This window comes from Solanum lycopersicum, chromosome 9, assembly GCF_036512215.1.
Source record: "Solanum lycopersicum chromosome 9, SLM_r2.1".
In the NCBI taxonomy this organism is placed as follows: Eukaryota; Viridiplantae; Streptophyta; class Magnoliopsida; order Solanales; family Solanaceae; genus Solanum; species Solanum lycopersicum.
Genome location: NC_090808.1, coordinates 69,130,787 through 69,151,168, shown reverse-complemented (window position 1 = coordinate 69,151,168; position 20,382 = coordinate 69,130,787). Strand labels below are relative to the sequence as shown.

At 28.8% G+C, this 20,382-nt stretch overlaps 3 protein-coding genes across 4 annotated transcripts; 1 reads left to right on the top strand and 2 right to left on the bottom strand.

The window, feature by feature from the left end:
- Nucleotides 1-720: 720 nt before the first annotated feature.
- LOC104649419 (dormancy-associated protein 2-like) lies at nucleotides 721-10,227 on the bottom strand. Of its 2 annotated transcripts, none has more exons than XM_069288885.1 (2): nucleotides 10,025-10,227; nucleotides 721-1,241 (listed from the first exon to the last, which is right to left on the bottom strand). In XM_069288885.1, the coding sequence occupies exons 1-2, from the start codon at nucleotides 10,134-10,136 to the stop codon at nucleotides 991-993; spliced, it is 363 nt and encodes a 120-aa protein (XP_069144986.1). In that variant the 5' UTR covers nucleotides 10,137-10,227; the 3' UTR covers nucleotides 721-990. The 2 variants fall into 2 exon arrangements, with proteins under 2 accessions (XP_069144986.1, XP_010326879.1); XM_010328577.4 differs by lacking the exon at nucleotides 721-1,241 and adding an exon at nucleotides 8,987-9,534 and having other exon boundaries at nucleotides 10,025-10,225.
- Nucleotides 5,162-6,432, top strand: LOC138338166 (early nodule-specific protein 2-like). Its single transcript, XM_069288884.1, has 2 exons — nucleotides 5,162-5,317; nucleotides 5,446-6,432. Exons 1-2 carry the CDS (start codon nucleotides 5,245-5,247, stop codon nucleotides 6,180-6,182), a joined length of 810 nt encoding a protein of 269 aa, XP_069144985.1. The 5' UTR covers nucleotides 5,162-5,244; the 3' UTR covers nucleotides 6,183-6,432.
- Nucleotides 10,228-16,972: 6,745 nt separating the features above from the next.
- On the bottom strand, nucleotides 16,973-18,777 carry LOC101257603 (uncharacterized). The gene is made up of 2 exons (XM_010328576.4): nucleotides 18,616-18,777; nucleotides 16,973-18,257 (listed from the first exon to the last, which is right to left on the bottom strand). Exons 1-2 carry the CDS (start codon nucleotides 18,722-18,724, stop codon nucleotides 17,239-17,241), a joined length of 1,128 nt encoding a protein of 375 aa, XP_010326878.2. The 5' UTR covers nucleotides 18,725-18,777; the 3' UTR covers nucleotides 16,973-17,238.
- Between the last annotated feature and the right edge of the window lie 1,605 nt (nucleotides 18,778-20,382).

The window sequence follows — 20,382 nt, the reverse complement described above, 5'->3', positions numbered from 1 at the left end:
CCACATGTATAACATAACATGACCCGATAATTTTGTATTTTTTACTGTAACCATTGATATTCTTAATAACAATTTTGCATCCGCTACATCATACGAGACAAACAAGAGAAGAAGTGAGGTGAACGAAATTCCAAATACATGGTGATTTTTCTGCAAACGAGAGAAGAAGTGAAGTAAGCGATCTCAAATACATGGTAATTTTTCTAAAGCAGTCCACTTGTAGATCAGGTTATTTATTTCCTTTGGAGTTATTTGAGAGATGTTGCCATGATCTTCACTATTTGTTTTTCATTAGTACTTTTTTTTGAATGAAGTTTAATTAAGTATCTAATGGAAAAATTGAAACAAATTTAAGGAAATTCGATGTATTGTCCCAATATATATAATTATATATATATATATACTTTGAATTCAAAAATCTGTTACTAATCTCATACCAACAGTAACAAGACTTTTTTCATAATTAAGCAACCCACTTGTATATCAGGTTATTCATTTCCTTTGGATTATTCGATAAATTTAAATTTTATTTAATCCTAAAATATGTATCGTATATTAAAATAGAAATAGAAAAAAGTAAAAATCTAAATTTAATTATCTAAAATATATAAACTCCATTATTACGTAAAGCGAAATATAGTCAACAAATACAACTAAAAATTCAACTTCACTTAAACTATTTGGATCATTGGAATAATAATACGTAGACGGAAAAGGACGTAAAGAAATTAAATTCTATGATAATTATATTATTATTTAAAGAAACATTACATGATCATGAACATCCATCCATAGTAAGTGAATGGAGATTTATGATACATTTATTTATTCATACTTTCAACAACAAAACTACGTTACCTATTAATTAAACACACAATACAAATATATATAGATATGAATAATACTTGGCTACTCAATATTTATCGTGAACATAATAACTGATACATTAGAGGGATATACATAAATATTCCTCAGTATGTAATTATTTAATTAGTTGCGAGGCAATTCTCCATACCAACCACCTCTAGGGTATCCTCTTCCACCATAACCAATTCGAGGATAAAACCCACCATATCCTCCTCTTGGATAACCACCATAATATCCACGACCACCACCATAACCACCATATCCTCCCCATGGAAACCCGACTCCTCCAAATCTTGATCTTGAAAGTCCTCCTATTCCATCTCCTAAATATCCTTGAAATCCTATTCCTAGAAGTTTGGCATCATTTGCATGTTCTACACCAGTAATCATACATATTTGTGTTAGTATGGGTGACAAACGAATTGTTTATACGTTGAATTTGTACAAAAATCAAAATGACTTGAATTAATATTCAAAATTTAAATTAAATTGAGAATTTGAGATCGATGAAATAATTAATATGATCTAAACATAGAGACATACTCTACCTCTTGCCAAATTTGATTTCTCTGTTTCTTTTCTTATAATTTTTGTAAGTACCAAACAAAACTATTTAAAATGGTTTTCTATTATAGCTTAATAGTCTCTCAATATTTCTTACTTTTTGGGGTGGTGATTTCTTGCTAGCGTTTAATCTCCTTTTTAAGAGTTTCTTGAAGTTCTTACTTATCAGAGCAAGATCATCATCATCTATGTCAAATTCATCACTTTCAGTTTCTTTAAATTCAAGATTTTTCTCTTTGTTTCCTTCACCTCTTTTGTCAACATTCATCTCATAAGTCTTGAGATTTCCTACTAATTCGTCCAAAGTCATATTGATTAGATCTTTGACTTCTCTGATTGCAGTAACTTTTATTTCCCATGATCTAGGCAGAGTCCCTAGTACTTTGTCTATCTGTTCCTCAGTGGTGTATACTTTGTCCAAGGATATTAACTCGTTTACAACAATGGTAAATCTGGTGATCATATCTTGAAGTGATTCTCCGAATTTTATCTTGAAGGCTTCATATTCAGAACAAAGTCTGGCAATTCTGAATTTAAGAACTTGAGTTGTACCTTCGAGCGTTTTTTAAAATGTCCCATATTTGTTTTGCAGAGGTACAACTAGAGATGCGGTTAAACTCATCAGGTCCTAATCCACATACGAGAATGCACTTAGCTTTTGCATTCTTTCCTAACATCTTGTAATCGGCTTCTCCAGACTTTTCTGTAGGTTTAGGTACCTTATTCCCTTCACTATCAGTAATAGTAGGAACTAATGGTCCATTAGTAATTTTAACCCATAGTTCGTAATCTTCAGCTTGAATGAAATTTTCCATTTTTGTCTTCCATCAAGAGTAGTATTCTCCATTAAATAATGGTGGTCTGTTGATGTGTTGCCCTTGACCATGCCCAAGAGGAGGTGCAAAATTCTCTATGATCTTATCTTGAGTTGTTAGACTCTTCAAAGATAACCTGCTCTGATACCAATTGTTAGAATTCTGACCCCCAAATTCGCCTTAGAAACATGTTTATTCTATATGTTCCTTTGAGAAATTACAACAATTACGTTTTGTGAAATAAATAAAATAATGACACAATATTTTATCGCTAAAAACCCCAACTCACAAGGGTAAAATTCACGACCTACATCTCTGTATGATTTAACTCCACTTTATTAAATTTCAAGTTTCAACAAAAAATTAAAAAGCTATGTAACCTAAGGAATTATAAACTCTAATTCCTAGAATAATTCTAGCTACACAAAGACACAAAACCCCCCGGTTATATATGTTCCAATGTTCTTCAAGTTCTATAACTTGTCGAACAACTCCTACTCACAAAACTCAGATTGTAAACAAGACTCTTGGATACAATCTTACAATTTTTATTCACAAATTGCTACACTCCCAATAAATCTCTAAACTCTTTTAAACTTCTTGATTGTGTTTTAATCTTCTCTATGTAAGTGCGCAATTTTTTTTTATGTAAATAACTCCCTATTTATAGATCAGAACTTCAACAAATTCTTGTATAATTCAACTTGTATTTGCCTTCTACAAATCCTTGTTGACTTCTACTTGGACTCCTTTTCTATACAATTTCCTTAAATAAATTTCCTTAAATAGGAATTAGTTTTCCTTCTTTCACTTGGCTTTGAACTCCTTTATAAAAGGAAACTTTTTGTACTTGTTGCTTGTCGAAAAAATAATAATTCCACAACTTTATAACTTCTAATTTACGTGGTTGACGTTCTCCTTATCCAAGTCGGATTCGTTCTGTAAAGAACACGTCTGTACAACCTGTTTCTATATTTGTCAATTATCAAAATCTTTATCATTTTAACAAGTTCCCCCTTTTTGAGGATGACAATTATACATTTCGAACTCAACAAATAAGACACACATCTTCTTTCTTTTGTCATGTTACTACTACAATTTCCTTAACTTTGCCATACTTCAAAACAACAATACTTTAACAATTACTATCCCACGAAAATATCCAATAATCATTATAGGAAAACTTTGAACTTAAAATTTATGAGTTTCTAGAATAACGTCAAGTTTATGCAAATCAATAATAAAATTGCTAGATCCTCATGTACCCATTTGAATAAATTTAAAACTAAAGAAAGGTTTCTAAATTTTATTTATTTTAAGAAAACATAAGATTTAAGTCAAGAAATTTCGAAGTCTCTCTTTTATGAGCAATCAAGATTAAGGTATTTCAAGTTAATTATCTTTTTAGTGATAATTTCATAAACAACCTCTCATGTTTGACTTCATTAACACAAGTTTTCCTTATGATTTGTTATATTTATTATTAATACCAATTAATCATATGAAATGACTTGATGTTACACGGTTAAATTAAAAGCACTTTTTAAAAAAAAATCATTTATCAATATCGACTCTGAGGTAGAAAATTGAGTACCACATAAATAATATACGGATTAATAATATGAAAATAATAATATTTGATAGCTTTTTCAACTCGTGAGGTTTTATTTTTGTGAAAAGCAAAATACAATTTAAGAAATTCAATTGCATGTTTAATACAAAAGAACTTCAACTTAAAATCAATGTGATTTGAGCTTATGATTCTATATAGCATATCCAAACAAACCTTTAAAGGTCGTTTGATAATTACTGTACGTAGATTTACGTTTTTAGTGACTTTGTCATTTTGATGTGTTCTATGTACTAATTTAATTAAATGATTCACCATTAATGTGGATTGATTCAAATTAACTCAAAAATTAGATTTAAATATTATGAGAAACTTAACGGTTAAGGTTTTTAGTGTTGAACTATTTGTAATTTTGAAGTTATGAATTCAGAGATATCATTTGTTGCTATTTGAATAAATTGTTATACAGAAAATTTGTGTCTCACATCAAAAGATTAAGTTCAGATAAATTCGATGTCCCAACTCTATTTTACCTAGATAAATCCGATGTCCCAACTCTACTTTTACCTCTAACAAGAATATTCAACTTTAGGGTTAAAGTGTTCTCTATCAAAATTTTATCTCAAATTTTGAATTTAAAAACGTAAAATTAAAAGTAGAAGATACTTATCGATCACCTAACACAAAAATTGCACCTAACACAAAAATTGATAGCAATACTTCAAATATATGAAGTAGAAAACTAAAGCAATAAAGATTTTCTGAGTAATTAAAACCTATTTGGGAAAACTTTTAAATTCTACGTATTTTATTTTGTCAAAGGTGTTTTTGAAAAGTTCTTTGAATGGTTATAACTTATAACAATTTGTGTTTAAGTAAAACTTAAGAATCTTTTTTTTATTAGTAATGGAGAATTAGTCTCTGTTATTCAAATTTCCCCCCCAAAAAAAAAAGTCTAAGAAAAACAAATTACGTAAAAAAAATGTAGAAATTTGCATTATGATAAATATAATAATATTTTTAAGTTATTTATTACTCTTAGGGATTTTATTTAAGTATTAAAAATATATTTAACAAAAACATTTCTCTCTTTTGTTTGAGATTCACTCCCATCATAACATAAAATATATGTTTATTAAAATATTCATTTTTTAAAATTATAATTAAATAATATATTGTTTTCTTTTATTAACTATAAACATTGTGGTCCTATACTAAATTCCTTTCTTAAACGAATATTTAAATAATCAAATAAATTAAAACGGAGGAAATATAATTAATTACATGGCGTGTCAATTGAGCAAGATAAGTGATAGGTGACCATTTATCAATTTTAATACATTGAATTCTTAGTATAAATATAACTCAACGTTGCTTCAATTTCTTCATCCTTTAATTAAAATAACTAAGCTTTAAAGAAGAAAAAAAATGATGGGTTCCAAGGAATTTCTATTTCTTGGCATTCTTTTGGCTATTTTTGCAATGATAAGCTGTGAGACCTGTAAGTTTATTACTATTATTTTTCTTTAATTAGTTATCTCTTTGAAATATATATTGTATTTCTTATATAATCATTTGATATATATTCGATGTTATGCTAATTATAAATTTCATATTTGATATTTGTAGCAATGAAATTGGATGACAAGAATGATGAATACCATGATGGATATAATGGCATTGGCGGATATTCTGGTGATGGACGTGGCAAATATAATACTGGATATAACTCTCCACGTGATAAATATAAGTCCCCTAGTGAAGAATATAAGTCTCCAGGTGACAAATATAGATCCCCATATGACAAATACAAACCTCCTAGTGATGAGTACAAATATCCACGTGACAAATATAACTTCCCACATGATAAATATAAGGCTCCTAGAGATGAATATAAACATGCAGGTGACAACTATAATCCCTCACGTGATAAATATAAGCCCCCAAGTGAGGAATACAAGTCTCCAGGTGACAAATACAAATCTCCAGGTGACAAATATAGATCCCCATATGATAAGTACAAACCCCCTAGTGATGAGTACAAATATCCACGTGACAAGTATAACTCTCCACATGACAAATATAAGCCTCCTAGATATGAATATAAACATGCAGGTGACAACTATAATCCCTCACATGATAAATATAAGCCTCCTAGAGATGAATATAAACATGAAGGTGACAACTATAATCCCTCACATGATAAATATAAGCCTCCTAGAGATGAATATAAACATGCAGGTGACAACTATAATCCCTCACATGATAAATATAAGTCCCCAAGTGACGATTACAAGTTTCCAGGTGACAAATACAAATTCCCTGATAATGAATACAAATCTCCAAGTTACAAATACAAGCCTTGAAGTGGTGCATACAACCCTCCCATTGGTGGCCATGAGTAAGTGACTAGCCAATTGTCTCAGAACAAATCATCAAATAATATTATAAAATCGTTGTATGTAGTGGCAAGATGTATGATATAGTAATGGTCTTGCTACTCTAAAATCGTATGAATAAAACATCAATCAGTTCATATGTATGGTTGATCATGTATTATTTTGTTGTAAAATGTAACACAATATACTGTGATAATATATTTTCAATTTTCCATAATGTATAATTCTTCTTGTTCTTGATTATATTGAATATGTGTTGACGACAAACATATGTTTCTTCTTATTTCACAATTTATTGTTAAACTACTCCCCCATTGACTAATTTTATATTGTTTTTCACTTCTCGAACACTTTTAATTTTATTAAGTTAATATGATAAAAATTGATTTCATAGATTAATTAATTTGATTTTCGAAAACATGGAAATCAAGACATACCTTTGGTGCAAATTACAAGCTACTTTAAAACGAGAGGGAAAGAAATTACAAGTGCATCTTCACGATTTTCTAAATTGTGCTGAAATTTTTGGTAAATGTAACTAAACTGATAAATGTCATTTGCCCAAATACTTTTTACAACTATAATGAAATATCATTACAGAAAACATGTAATAACATAATAAATCATTTTCAGAAGAATTATTGATTATGTATGGGAGGACGCATAAGTATTTCTCTAAAATAAAAATAACACTACACACATATTTAAGATGTTAAATATCAAGTTATAAACAAACTTTTTAATATTAAACTGCTTATAGCATATTATTATCAAGTTATAGCATATCAAGAAATATTATATTATTCTCATTAATTTTTAAAAATAATAATTAACTTATTTAAATAATTCAATTACCATATTTAAACCAATGTAGTTAATTACACTTATTATTTTAAGTTACCTTTTTTAAACAAAACTCTTAATTAAAGTTATTTAAATTAAATAATATTTAGTTACCTTTTTTAAGATAACTACAAAATTTTAGAGATTTTATCAAAATCTAAAACAATTCAGTTATCTTTTTTAAACTAAACTCCTTAAATTTTTACTGATTAATTATACAGTTACCTTTTACAGTTTTAACTTTTTAAAATAAAATTATTATTAATTAAATTCACATTATATAGTTACCTTTTTAAAGACAAAAACTAAATAATAGGGATTTGATTTTAATTTACACCCTATTTTACAGTTACCCAATAATTACCCACCCCCATTCAAATCAATACACTACAATTTTTCCCCAATACACTCAATCTTCCCTCACACGCCTAAAACATCATCTTCCCCAAATTCCCTTACTGTTCCCCAAATCTTCCCATTATCCCTCACATATCAGTTCATCCCCCAAATCAAACATCCATACTATGTTCGTATAGAATGTCGAAGAAAGGTAGTGAAACACCACGTAAAAGTAAAAGATTGGTCGATAAATCAAGATCGGAGGACTTTCATGCTCCTTCATTTAACATTTTGTCACAAACTCAAACACACAAATCAACTGGAAAAGAGAAATCTAGGTCAGTGAAATCGAAGATGAAAAAAACAAACTATATTTTAGATCTAGCAATAATAAAAAAAAAATCGAACACTTTTATACATGTACAAAACAATAAATATAATTAAAACCAACAATTCATAATTAAAACAACAAATCATAACAAAAATCAATATGATGAATTCCACTTTTCACCATGTTTTATTAATATCGACACATTGTTCTCCATCAAATCAAATCAAATTGTTTTCAACGCCAAAATTTATTCAACTACTAATAAAAAATGAAAGTAAAATCTGCAAATCTCAAAAAGATTGTGAAATTTTGGAAAACAAAATGACATGTACGTTCATGCCAATTTGGTGGAGCTTTTCAAGGAATTAAATCAAAAATTAATGTCATTTAAACTAATTTGAGAGAATTAAGGCACTAACTAATCTAAAAAAAATTAAAATCCCTTAAAACGTGGTAATTTATTAACAGTAATTAATAATTATATTTAATTTATTTAATAAAAGATCTCATTTTCCATTATTAATTTTTCCCTTTTTTTAATTTATTTTTTATTTTAACAACTCTTTTTAATAATTTAAAATTAACATTATATATTTTTTTAAAATGCTATAACTTGAGATATTAAATGTTATACAATGAAATTCAAACTCTAGTGCTGTAACTTGAGAATATTACTATAAAAAATGCTATATACCTAATTTACACTTCTCTAAATTATAATCGAAATCTCAGAGACACATCTTAACTAAACTAAGGTCCTATTACCTCCTGAACTAATTTTTTTTTAATTTTGTATACTTTTTGTCTTACGTGATCCACTCCGTGACTTTCACGCAATTGAGGCACGTGAGAGATATTTGAATGTCACATGAGCCAAAAAATGCACAAAATTACAAAAAATAAATTCGGAAGCAATAGGACCTTAGTTTAGTTACTAATGTCATACCAACAGTAACAATACTTTTTTCATAATTAAGCAACCCACTTGTATATTAGGTTATTCATTTCCTTTGGATTATTCAGTAAATTTCTTGATTCAAACATTTAAATTTTATCTAATCCTAAAATGTGTATCATATATTAAAATAGAAACAGAAAAAAAATAAAAATCTAAATTTAATTATCTAAAATGTATAAACTCCATTATTACGTAAAGCGAAATATAGTCAACAAATACAACTAAAGATTCAACTTCACGAGGATTTCACTTAATATTATTTGGATCATTGGAATAATAATATGTAGACGGAAAGGGACGTAAAGAAATTAAATTCTATGATAATTATATTATTATTTAAAGAAACATTACATGATCATGAACATCCATCCATAGTAAGTGAATGGAGATTTATGATACATTTATTTATTCATACTTTCAACAACAAAACTACATTACCTATTAATTAAACACACAATACAAATATGTATAGATATGAATAACACTTGGCTACTCAATATTTATCGTGAACGTAATAACTGATACATTAGTGGGGTATACATAAATATTTCCCAGTATGTAATTATTTAATTAGTTTCGAGGCAATCCTCCATACCAACCACCTCTAGGGTATCCTCTTCCACCATAACCAATTCCAGGATAAAATCCACCATATCCTCCTCTTGGATAACCACCATAATATCCACGATCACCACCATAACCACCACCACCACCATATCCTCCCCATGGAAATCCGACTCCTCCAAATCCTGATCTTGAAAGTCCTCCTATTCCTGGAAGTCCTCCTATTTCATCTCCTAAATATCCTTGAAATCCTATTCCTAGAAGTTTGGCATCATTTGCATGTACTACACCAATAGTCATACATATTTGTGTTAGTAGGGATGACAAATGAATTGTCTATATGTTGAATTTGTACAAAAATCAAAATGACTTGAATTAATATTCAAAATTTAAATTAGATTAAAAATTTGAGATCGATGAAATAATTAATATGATCTAAACATAGAGAAATACTCTACCTCTTACCAAATTTGATTTCTCTTTTTGTTTTCTTATAATTTTGTAAGTACCAAACAAAACCATTTAAAATGGTTTGTTATTATAGCTTAATACTCTCGAAATTCAAGAATCAAAATACTTTATACTTATAATATATATGAATTTGAATATAGACTCTTCAATTTTGTTAAAAATAAATTTTTATATTTGAAAATAACACGATAAGTATTACAACTCAACTAAATGAGCTAATAATAATTCAATAAAAGTACTTTGAGAAAAATATGACTTTTTAGATAGTAATAACTTTACGTAAAATGAAACAGAGAAATATACCGTTATCCAAAGAAGTAGTGGATCTTTGAGCTAACTCCCTAGCGGCAACCTCTGAGGTTATCACCACAAGAAAAATAGCCAAAATAATAATCATAAATGCCTTTGATCCCATTTTTTTTCTTGTTTGAAACTATATTTAACTAATATATAATTACTAATTGATTTTGTGATAATTGTAAAAAGGATGAGGAATCTAATGAACATTTTGCCTCTATTTATAGCATAATTATAAACTTCTTGGGGGTTAAGTTTGAACATTGCATTAATTAAGTACCGGGCTAGTAATTAATTAAGTTGGCAAGATTGTTAGATTAGTTAGACTCGACTTTTCCAAAAAGCACCTACAAAATGATTTCTCCTAAAAAATTAACTATATTATAGTTTCTTAATATTAATTTGTTTGTCATATTTTTTCTTTTAGTTCGTTTAAAAAAGAATTTATGATTCTTGAGAATAAAAAATATTTTAATATATTTTATATATATTTTTTTTTTAAAATTACAAGATTCATAATTTTTTTAATATTTTGTGTCACGTCAAAATCAAATAAATTATTTTTTAAAAAAAAAACATTCCAACAATCATAGATATTCGTGTTAGTAGGGGTGGGGCTGGTGGCTAATGGATGTTTATATGTTGACTTTGTTCGAATTAAAATGGATTAAATCTACATAAATCAATATTCAGAATTTTATTTAGATTGATATGAGTTGAGTTTAGATGAGCTAGAGACTAAGTTGTACCCTAACTCTTGCCGACTTTTGATTTCTTTGTTTGTATTTTTATATTTTTTGTAGTTTTATTGAACAAAACTATAATTAATAATTCTTCTAGATTAATACTCTCGGAGTGTAAGAATCAGAATACTTAATTTAGAACATGAATTTGAGTATAGATTCTAATTTTTTTCGTTTGAATTTATTTATCTTATTTTTTTTAGTTTTTTTTTTTATTTTTTAAAAAATAATGAATTTTCTCTGTTTCATTAAATTTTTTGTCAAATCAGAATCAAATAAATAAATTAAAATCGAAAGTGACACATTTTTCCTTTAGCTATGACAAGGTACATGTATATGACTGAGAAATGAATAGATCAAGTTGTTTGCATTTACTATCATGGTATATTGATATCTTTCGTCGAGATATTCTAACCTACCTATATATTGAGTTGAGCTATACCCAAAAATGTTAGAATAAAATTCCACAAATATAAAATTAAATCGACATGATGCGTGAATAATATTATAGGATATTTAATATTTTAATTTATTATAAGACGAGTATTGTGAAAGAATGACAAAAGTTTCACGTCGGTGGTTAATGAGATGGATGGACTCCTTATAAAGCTTGAGCAATCCTCCTTCCTTTGAGCTAGCTTTTGGGGTGTGAGTTAATTAGGCTTAAGACCTAATTTTACATGGTATCAGAGCAGGGCTCGTCTCACTCAATATTGGGACCCTCAAAATCAAAATTGCCACGCACCAGATGCTAAGCACTGGGCGTGAGGTGGGGTGACAATCTATATAGCTCTTACGCTTTTACAACTCGTACTATTTTATTGAAAGTGAAATCCTTTTTTTTTTTTTGGCATCATCCGGGATTATCAGTCCCGGTTGGAAAGTCTTCCAATCAAGAAGGGGGGAAGACAGGAGTACTCAACGGGGATAAGGGATCCCCCGGGTAGAGGAAGTAAGAGATGGCTCGCTTTTGGGAGGTAGACTAAAATTATATTGAAGGTGAGAGTATCTTATTGTTAATTTTTGTTTCTTTCTGCAATTTACCAATTTCCAGCTGCACCAAAATAATAAAAACAATACAGTAAAGTTTTATAAATCGGGTCAGAAGAGGATGTAGTATATATAGTATATACAAAGACCTTATCTCTAGTGGCTAATTTATATTAAAAAAGAGATTACGCGAACTCAAGATTAAAGGACTAAGCTCGATATATAATTTATATAATTCTTAGGCGCCTATAATTTTTTTAAAAGAAAATTGAATGGTGCACTGCTATGAACCCTACACTAAATCTCTTTTTTCGTGTGTTTATATATTTTTTTCATATTTCGATTCTCTTAGAAAATATTCAAATAGTATCACACTGTATTAAGCCCAAATACTTCATGAACCTCTCCAGGTCCAATTCTTCAGTACTAGAGTTCCCTAATGTGTTAGTTCGATTCAAAGTTGTTCATTTTTTATGTATTAAAATTCATGATATTAGAAATGTAAGAGATTTTAATAAATGCATCAATATTGAGCGTAATTTTATAAATAAATAAATAAAATTAAAATTATGTTGTGCATAAGAAATAACTGCTACATAACTACACCAACATTGCTAGTGCGAGCATTACCCTATTCAACGTTATTCTTATGATCCCTAAGCCCTCTGAGATTACTTTTTTATTATAAAAAGAGATATCATAACCATCCATCCAGCCATACATAATAAATGAATGAAGATTTATGATTCATATTATTTTTTATTTTTCAATTTTGAGATTTAATATTCGCTTATTGCTCGACTAATTCAGCTTTATACCTAAAAATATTACTCCTTTAATTCATGGAAGTCCAATAGGTGCTCCAATTCCTAAAAGTCCTTCTTTATCAACCATTCCTCTCGTCGCGATAGGTGCTCCGATTCCTGGAAGTCCTCCTCCTATTGGTGGAAGCGCTAACCCTACAAAAATAATCATACATAGACATGTTAAAATCGACCTCTAAATTCTTAAAATTTTTGTAATAATAAACTATAGGAAATAATTCGCGATAAAAGCTATATATAACAATTTTTATATATATAATTTGACTTTTCAAGCAATAACATCATTTCATAAAATACAAGTGGTTAAGCTTACCCTCTTCGAGGGAAGTGATGGAGCTCTGAGCCAACTTCCTAGATGCAACCTCTGAGCTTATCACAAGAAAAATAGACAAAATAATTAACAAGAATGCCTTTGATCCCATTTCAATACTATATATAATTAAATATAAATTCTACTTGAATTAATAATAATTATAAGAAGAATGAGAAAAATTAATGAAACATTTTGCCTCAATTTATAGCATTAATCATTTGAATTTCGTGTGGGCTAAGATTGAAAATTTGCATTTAGTAGAGTACGTGTACCAAACTAGTTTTATTAATTAAATTGGCAATCTACAATAATTGATGGAAATAATTATATATGCCATTTTCCTAATTAGCAGTATATTTCTTAAGTATATAATTGGTATCAGAGGCGTATCAAGTGTGTTGCGTTGAAAATTCGTAAAATAAATTAGCACTATAAATTTTTTACATAATTAAATCAAATGCGTATATTAAAATTTAAAATTAGTAATATTATATATTTTGGACCTATAATTTTTAAAATTTTATGGTTCATATTAAGAAACCTAAAAGTCATATTAATCAAATTTATATTTAATATACATTTTTCGTAACTATATACCTATCTAACTAAAATTCTAAATACGCCTCTGAATAATTTGATATCAATATTTTGGACACGTACCCTGTCTATGAAAAAGACATGGAGCGTACTATTATTAGCCTAATTAAACATATGGCTTAATAAGATACCTTTCTAAATTTCAGTTTTCATGAGACTTTTTAAAGAGTTAGTTTTCGACTTTTGGACATCTTAATGTAACCATATTCTCCTTTATGGTTATATATCTTTAAAATATTACATTCATCATCAATAAAGTTTGAGATATATTAAACGATAAGTGAAAATATTATTGATTTTTATGAGTTGGAGTGTTAAAAAAATTACACAATCATGTAAAGAGTTGTTTGTTTGGAAAGAAACCGCTGAACATGGTTGGATTTTTTTAGTGTCAAAATGTGGAAAAGTATTTTCTTAATTTGATTTTCACTTTGTGCATTTTATAATTGTGTAGTTCAAGAATATCGTCTCGATTAATTTTTTGCAAATTATTTTTAAAAAATCACTTGACAAATTAATTTATGGAATTATTCGACTTTTAGTATTGAGATGTTATTTCTTGAAACCTAACATCTACAAGATTTTGTTGAAAATCCACTATTTTCAACTATGATTGATCTACTTTTTGACTGGGAGAAGGCAATATTTTTACTATAAAAATGAGTGAAAATTAATATTATTAATCGAAAACGATCAATTTCTACCTATTGTTTTTATTAGGGTTTAGTAGTAGATCTATTGGCTAACTTTGGAGAACAACAAATTAAAGAAAGATTTCATGATTCAAAAGTTAAAGGATAATTTTTTTCTTTAAAAATAAATAAATAGCATATCAATTTTTTTTAAAACAAAAAATGACAATATAATGCAATGGATTACAATGATTCAAACATAAGGTAAATTAAACATATGGTAAAAACATACTATTTTATTTGATGAAATCTAAGTTTATGAAGGAATTAATGAATATCCTTCGATTATTTTATCGTCAATTATTCATCTATAAACTATTCATATTTTGTTTATTCAAAAATGTGTTTGAGCTTATCGATTGCGTTCAAGCTAGTTAAATAATCACAACTCCCCTTGCTTCCTCCTCCTTCGAATTGTTTCCTCCACTTGTGTTTTAAATCATAACTATATATTCTTTTTTCTGTTGTATAAATAATTATAATAATGTAATGATTTAGTATAAATAGTTACATAATATATTGATATAATACAAATAATATATCGATATTTTATAAATAATTATGTATAACCGTGCATATATTATTGTGGGTAACTTTCACATATAGCAAACAAAAAATTCATATTTGTATGCTATAGCAAACTTTGCATAATTGTGCTCCATAGCAAACATAAAACTGTATAATTCGCTGGTCTATTTCGCTGCAATTGTATAATTTGTTTTGCATACAGTTGAATCGAATTAAAATGTATGTATATTGCATAATTATAAGTGTATAGCAAGAAGATATATGTTTTTCTCGCTTTATACAAAAACAGAAACACAATATATACACTTCTGTTGTATAAAGCTAGAGAAAATTGTATTTCACTGCAATTGTATAATTCGCAATTGTATAATTCGTTGGCCTTTTTCTCTGCAATATTTGAAGTAAAATGTTTGTAAATTGCATAATTAAGTGTATAACACGAAGATATACATTTTTGCATGTGTATATACATTTTTCTCTCGCTTTATACAAAACAAAAACAGAATTATACACTTCTGTGTATAAAGCGAGAGAGACGAGCAATAATGGAGAGTGGCGAGCGAGATTTTTAGGAGAGAAACGCTGGCAAATTTTAGCTAATGTTTGCTATGGAGCACAATTAAATCAAACCCTAGTTATTCCATTTAATTTAGGTTATTAATTTGCTATTATATATAATTTTTCCTATTATATATACCCACGTAGCATGCATATTGTTTATACATTTATATACAATATTTATACATTTCGGCAATTTATCTTTCTTACGAGATATATTCTTTTTCAATTCCGACAAACACAAATCTCCTCTAATTAGTCTCAAATTTTTTTAAATGAGATTCACATGTAAATTCACAGTTTTGTGTTTGGTATAACAAATAAGTATTTATTCTTATAATTAATAATCTCATATTTTGATGAAACTTATATATTAGAAATCGTTTAGAAATTCTTTAAACTAATAATATATTTATGTATGAGAAAATGTATAAGTATCCCTTAACTTATGCCCGAAATCATTAAAGTAATAATATATTTATGTATAAGAAAAATCACAAGTACCTCCTCAACTTATGCCCAAATCTGATTTGCTCACTCGCCTCTCTCACTTTATATAATTAAAAATGTATACATTATGTTTGTGTCCGTGTAAAGCGAGAGAAAATTGTATATACAAATACAAATGCATATATTTTGTATTATACACTTGTGATAATTAATCTTTTGTGTATTTATACCAAAACAGATTATACAACTATTTTCTTTTATATATGTAAGCGAAAAATACATATATGTATGTTTGTAATGAAGCGCAATTATGCGAACTGTAGCTATAAGATACAAATATGATTTTATGTTTGTTATATATAAAAATTATTCTATTTTAAACTATTATAGCATAATGGTATTATAAAAAAAACATAAAATATAACATAACACGAAAAACTGATTTCAATTCAATATATAGTACGTACTAAAGTAGTATATCGTAACTGAATAATGAAAGTAAATTAAATTTCAACCAACTTGGTGAAAGCAAGTTACTTACGTATCTTATTTTACATCAATAAATTCACCTTATTACTAAAAAAAGAAATTAACGGGGAAATAAATTTTCTTTACTATTTTCCAGAATATTGAACCAATTATATCTTTAAAGATACCAATTCATATTTATTAACTGTTAGCTATTTTCTTAAATACATTTTACACAAAAACTTACATCCACATCAAAAGTAATAATTAGATAAATCTAGTTATGTGTCCTCCCATGTCTATGAGAAAGACATGTAACAAACTCTTATTAGACAAAATTAAACATATGGTAATATCTGAGTTTATGAAGGAATCAACAAATATTCATCAATTATTTTAGCGTTAAAAGTCGGAGAAATTATTTTGTTGCTATCGATAAATTGAACTGCAAAATTTATCGATTTTTTTTGTGTCAAGATTCGAGAAAATTCAACCTGTTTTGTTTTATAAAAAAATAAAGAATAATATGGAGAAAACCATTTTTCTTGGTTAAAACTCTGGTTAACTCATTAAAAATAATTGATGGATCGATCTACTTGTTGGTGAAGTCAACAATTTTATTAGATTTTAGTTTTAAGATTATAATGAATTGAATGATAATTACTTGTAATAAGTTTTGTGACATGATTTAATTGTTATTTATATAGAGAAACATGATATGGTAATTATTCATCACCAGTAAATGAATGTCGGTCATACATTTGGTTATACGTTTTTTTCCCAGTCTGGTGTTGTTTGATATTTGTATTTGAGTCTAGTTTATTCAAATTCATATCGAAAAGTTACACATCAAAGATAAAGTGCTTCCTGTCAAAAGCCATTACATGCATATCCAGGTTTGAAGCATCTAATTAAAAATAAAAAATTAGTTATCACTCCAACACAATCTTTTGTCATATACATTTATTCATACTTTCAGCAACAAAATTATTACCTATATATATATAACCACCTTGGATATTCTTCATAGATATTCTTTAATAATTAATTAGTTAGATCAAGGGAGTCTTTCAGTTTTAAAAACTCCTCCTTTCCCTCCAATTCCAGGAAGTCCAAATCCTGGAAGTCCTCCTCCTCCAATTCCTGGAGGACCTCCAAATTTTGGAAGTGCTCCTATTCCTGGAAGTCCTCCAATTCCCGAAGGTCCTCCGATTTTTGGAAGTGCTCCTAAACCTGGAAGTCCTCCTCCTCCAATTCCCGAAGGTCCTCCGATTTTGGGAAGTCCTCCAATTCCTGGAGGACCTCCTATTCCTGAAGGTCCTCCGATTTTTGGAAGTGCTCCTAATCCTGGAAGTCCTCCTCCTCCAATTCCCGAAGGTCCTCCGATTTTGGGAAGTCCTCCAATTCCTGGAGGACCTCCTATTCCTGAAGGTCCTCCGATTTTTGGAAGTGCTCCTAAACCTGGAAGTCCTCCTCCTCCAATTCCCGAAGGTCCTCCGATTTTGGGAAGTCCTCCAATTCCTGGAGGACCTCCTATTCTTGAAGGTCCTCCGATTTTTGGAAGTGCTCCTAATCCTGGAAGTCCTCCTCCTCCAATTCCCGAAGGTCCTCCGATTTTGGGAAGTTCTCCAATTCCTGGAGGACCTCCTATTCCTGAAGGTCCTCCGATTTTTGGAAGTGCTCCTAAACCTGGAAGTCCTCCTCCTCCAATTCCCGAAGGTCCTCCGATTTTGGGAAGTCCTCCAATTCCTGGAGGACCTCCTATTCCTGAAGGTCCTCCGATTTTTGGAAGTGCTCCTAATCCTGGAAGTCCTCCTCCTCCAATTCCCGAAGGTCCTCCGATTTTAGGAAGTGTTCCTATTTTTGGAAGTTCTCCGATTCCTGGAAGTCCTCCTCCACTAATTCCTGAGGGTCCTCCCAATCCAGGGAGTCCTCCGATTCCGGCAAGTCCTCCTCCTCCTCCTATTGTTGGAAGTCCTCCCATTCCAGGAAATACTCCTCCTACTGTTGGAAGTCCGCCGATTCCGGGAAACCCTCCTCCGAGAAATTTGGCGTCATTTGCCTCACTTGTCTCTCCTGCACCAGATATCATACACATATTATAGTAAATTATTCTTTATTAAAAAACTATAAATATCATATAAAATATTTTTTTAAAAAAATATTATTTTTTGCAAGGTTTTTTCCATAGATTACTAAAAGGTTGTGTAATTCACTTACTCAAATTTGTGTGCATGTGGAAATTAAGCTCTTGAATATTACTTAACTGTAAAACTTCATTTTTAGATGAACAAAATAATTTAGGCTTTTATTAAGGAGGAATGGGACAATGAAAAAAGATTACGATTCAATTTAAGCGATTCAACATATTTATAAAAAAGTTTATGAGAGAAACGATAGTGCTTTTACATAAAATACGATATATCGAGCTAACCCTTTTTCAAGGAAGTGATGGAACTCTGATCCAACTTCCTAGCTGCAACCTTTGATGTTGTCACAAGAATAATAGCCAAAACAATTAGCCAAATTGCCTTCGATCCCATTTTTCTTTTTGTTTAAATATAACTACTATTTGAATTATTATAATTGCTGAAAACTAATGAACATTTTCCCTCTATTTATAGTATTGTTCAATTTGAAATTTTGCATTAGTAGAGTCCGCTAGTTATTAATTAAGTTGGCAGATTAGACTAAATGAAATAACTATATATTGCACATTCCTAATTAGCTTTATATGACAAAGTATAATAATTATATGTGGTTAAGAATTGAACCGATCGTGTTGTCTGAATTAACTATATTTAATTTATATATTATTATTTTATATGCTCTAACAGAGGTAGCGTCTTTTAGTATCCAAAAATATTATAAATGTCTCGATTTACTAAGTAGAAGTTTCATATTTTAGTAAAAAATATTCTCTGACAATATCGTTTATCTGAATACGTTTTGATTTCTACATAGCACATAACATGAAAAATTAATTCCTAAATAAACTTGTCCCTTATAGAGGATGTCACACTCCCAATTGGAGTTTCGACTTAACCTAACTTATCGAGTGAATCTTGATTTTATATTTAATTATTTGTATTTTGTGAATTAATTGAAAGGGTAAGGTAGGAAATAACCGAAATAAATACCCAATTGAATTTACAATCTATATTAAAATTATTAAAATCAAATGAATCTAATATCGATATTCTATGTCCATCACTGTCTTTGAGAAAGAGCAGGAACAAACTCTTATTAGCCTAATTAAAGATATGGCACATTAAGATACCTTTAATTTCTAAATTTATGACTTTAAAAGATGGCCAAAGTCATATGCGGCCACTCAAACTTGTCCCGATTATTCATTTAGACACCTCAATTAGACGTACTACCTATTGAACACTTCAACCATTCTGAATTTGAACCATTTGAACATTTTTTCAAGAATAAACAAAAAATAAAGAATGTGTGAAATACACTCGCGCTGACATGTCAATTTGACCAATCAAATAATGACATGTGTTATTTTTTAATCCAAAAAATTATTTAAACATTATATTATAAAGTAAAAAAATAAAAATTATTTTAAAGTAAAAAAAATGAAGAAAAAAAAAAGTAAAACCTAAACACCTCCCTGCCTTCCACTGGAACAAAACATGCATTTCCTCTAACTCCATTAATGGCGACCCCCTCCCCCCTCCCTGTACAGTTCCATCTTTAACCGGACAATTTTTTTTTTCATCAGCTTTTATTAATTATAACTTTTTACTTCATCTCGTTTTTTAGGTAGAGAAAGATGGGGAAAAGAATCTCTTCGAAAAATTTATAATGAAACAAAATGCTAAGAATTTGAAACCATTAGAATGGTGGGGAAAGATGATAACCACTGATACTAAAAATTTTGAAATCATTAGAATGATGGGGGAAGAAATAACCACTGGTGTATGGGTATGGGGGTTTGTTGAGGTGTCTAAATGAATTATGCGGACAACTTTGAGTGGTCGGGGATGACTTAGGCCTTAAAAGATAGTACTTTGACATTGAAACACTAGATAAATAGCAAATTTCCGATAGACGTCTTATCAAAATTTGAGTTGGCACAAATAAGTTATTATTGAGTTGGCACTATATATATATATATATATATATATATATATATATATATATATATATATATACACACACACACACACACCGATTTAGTATCAGT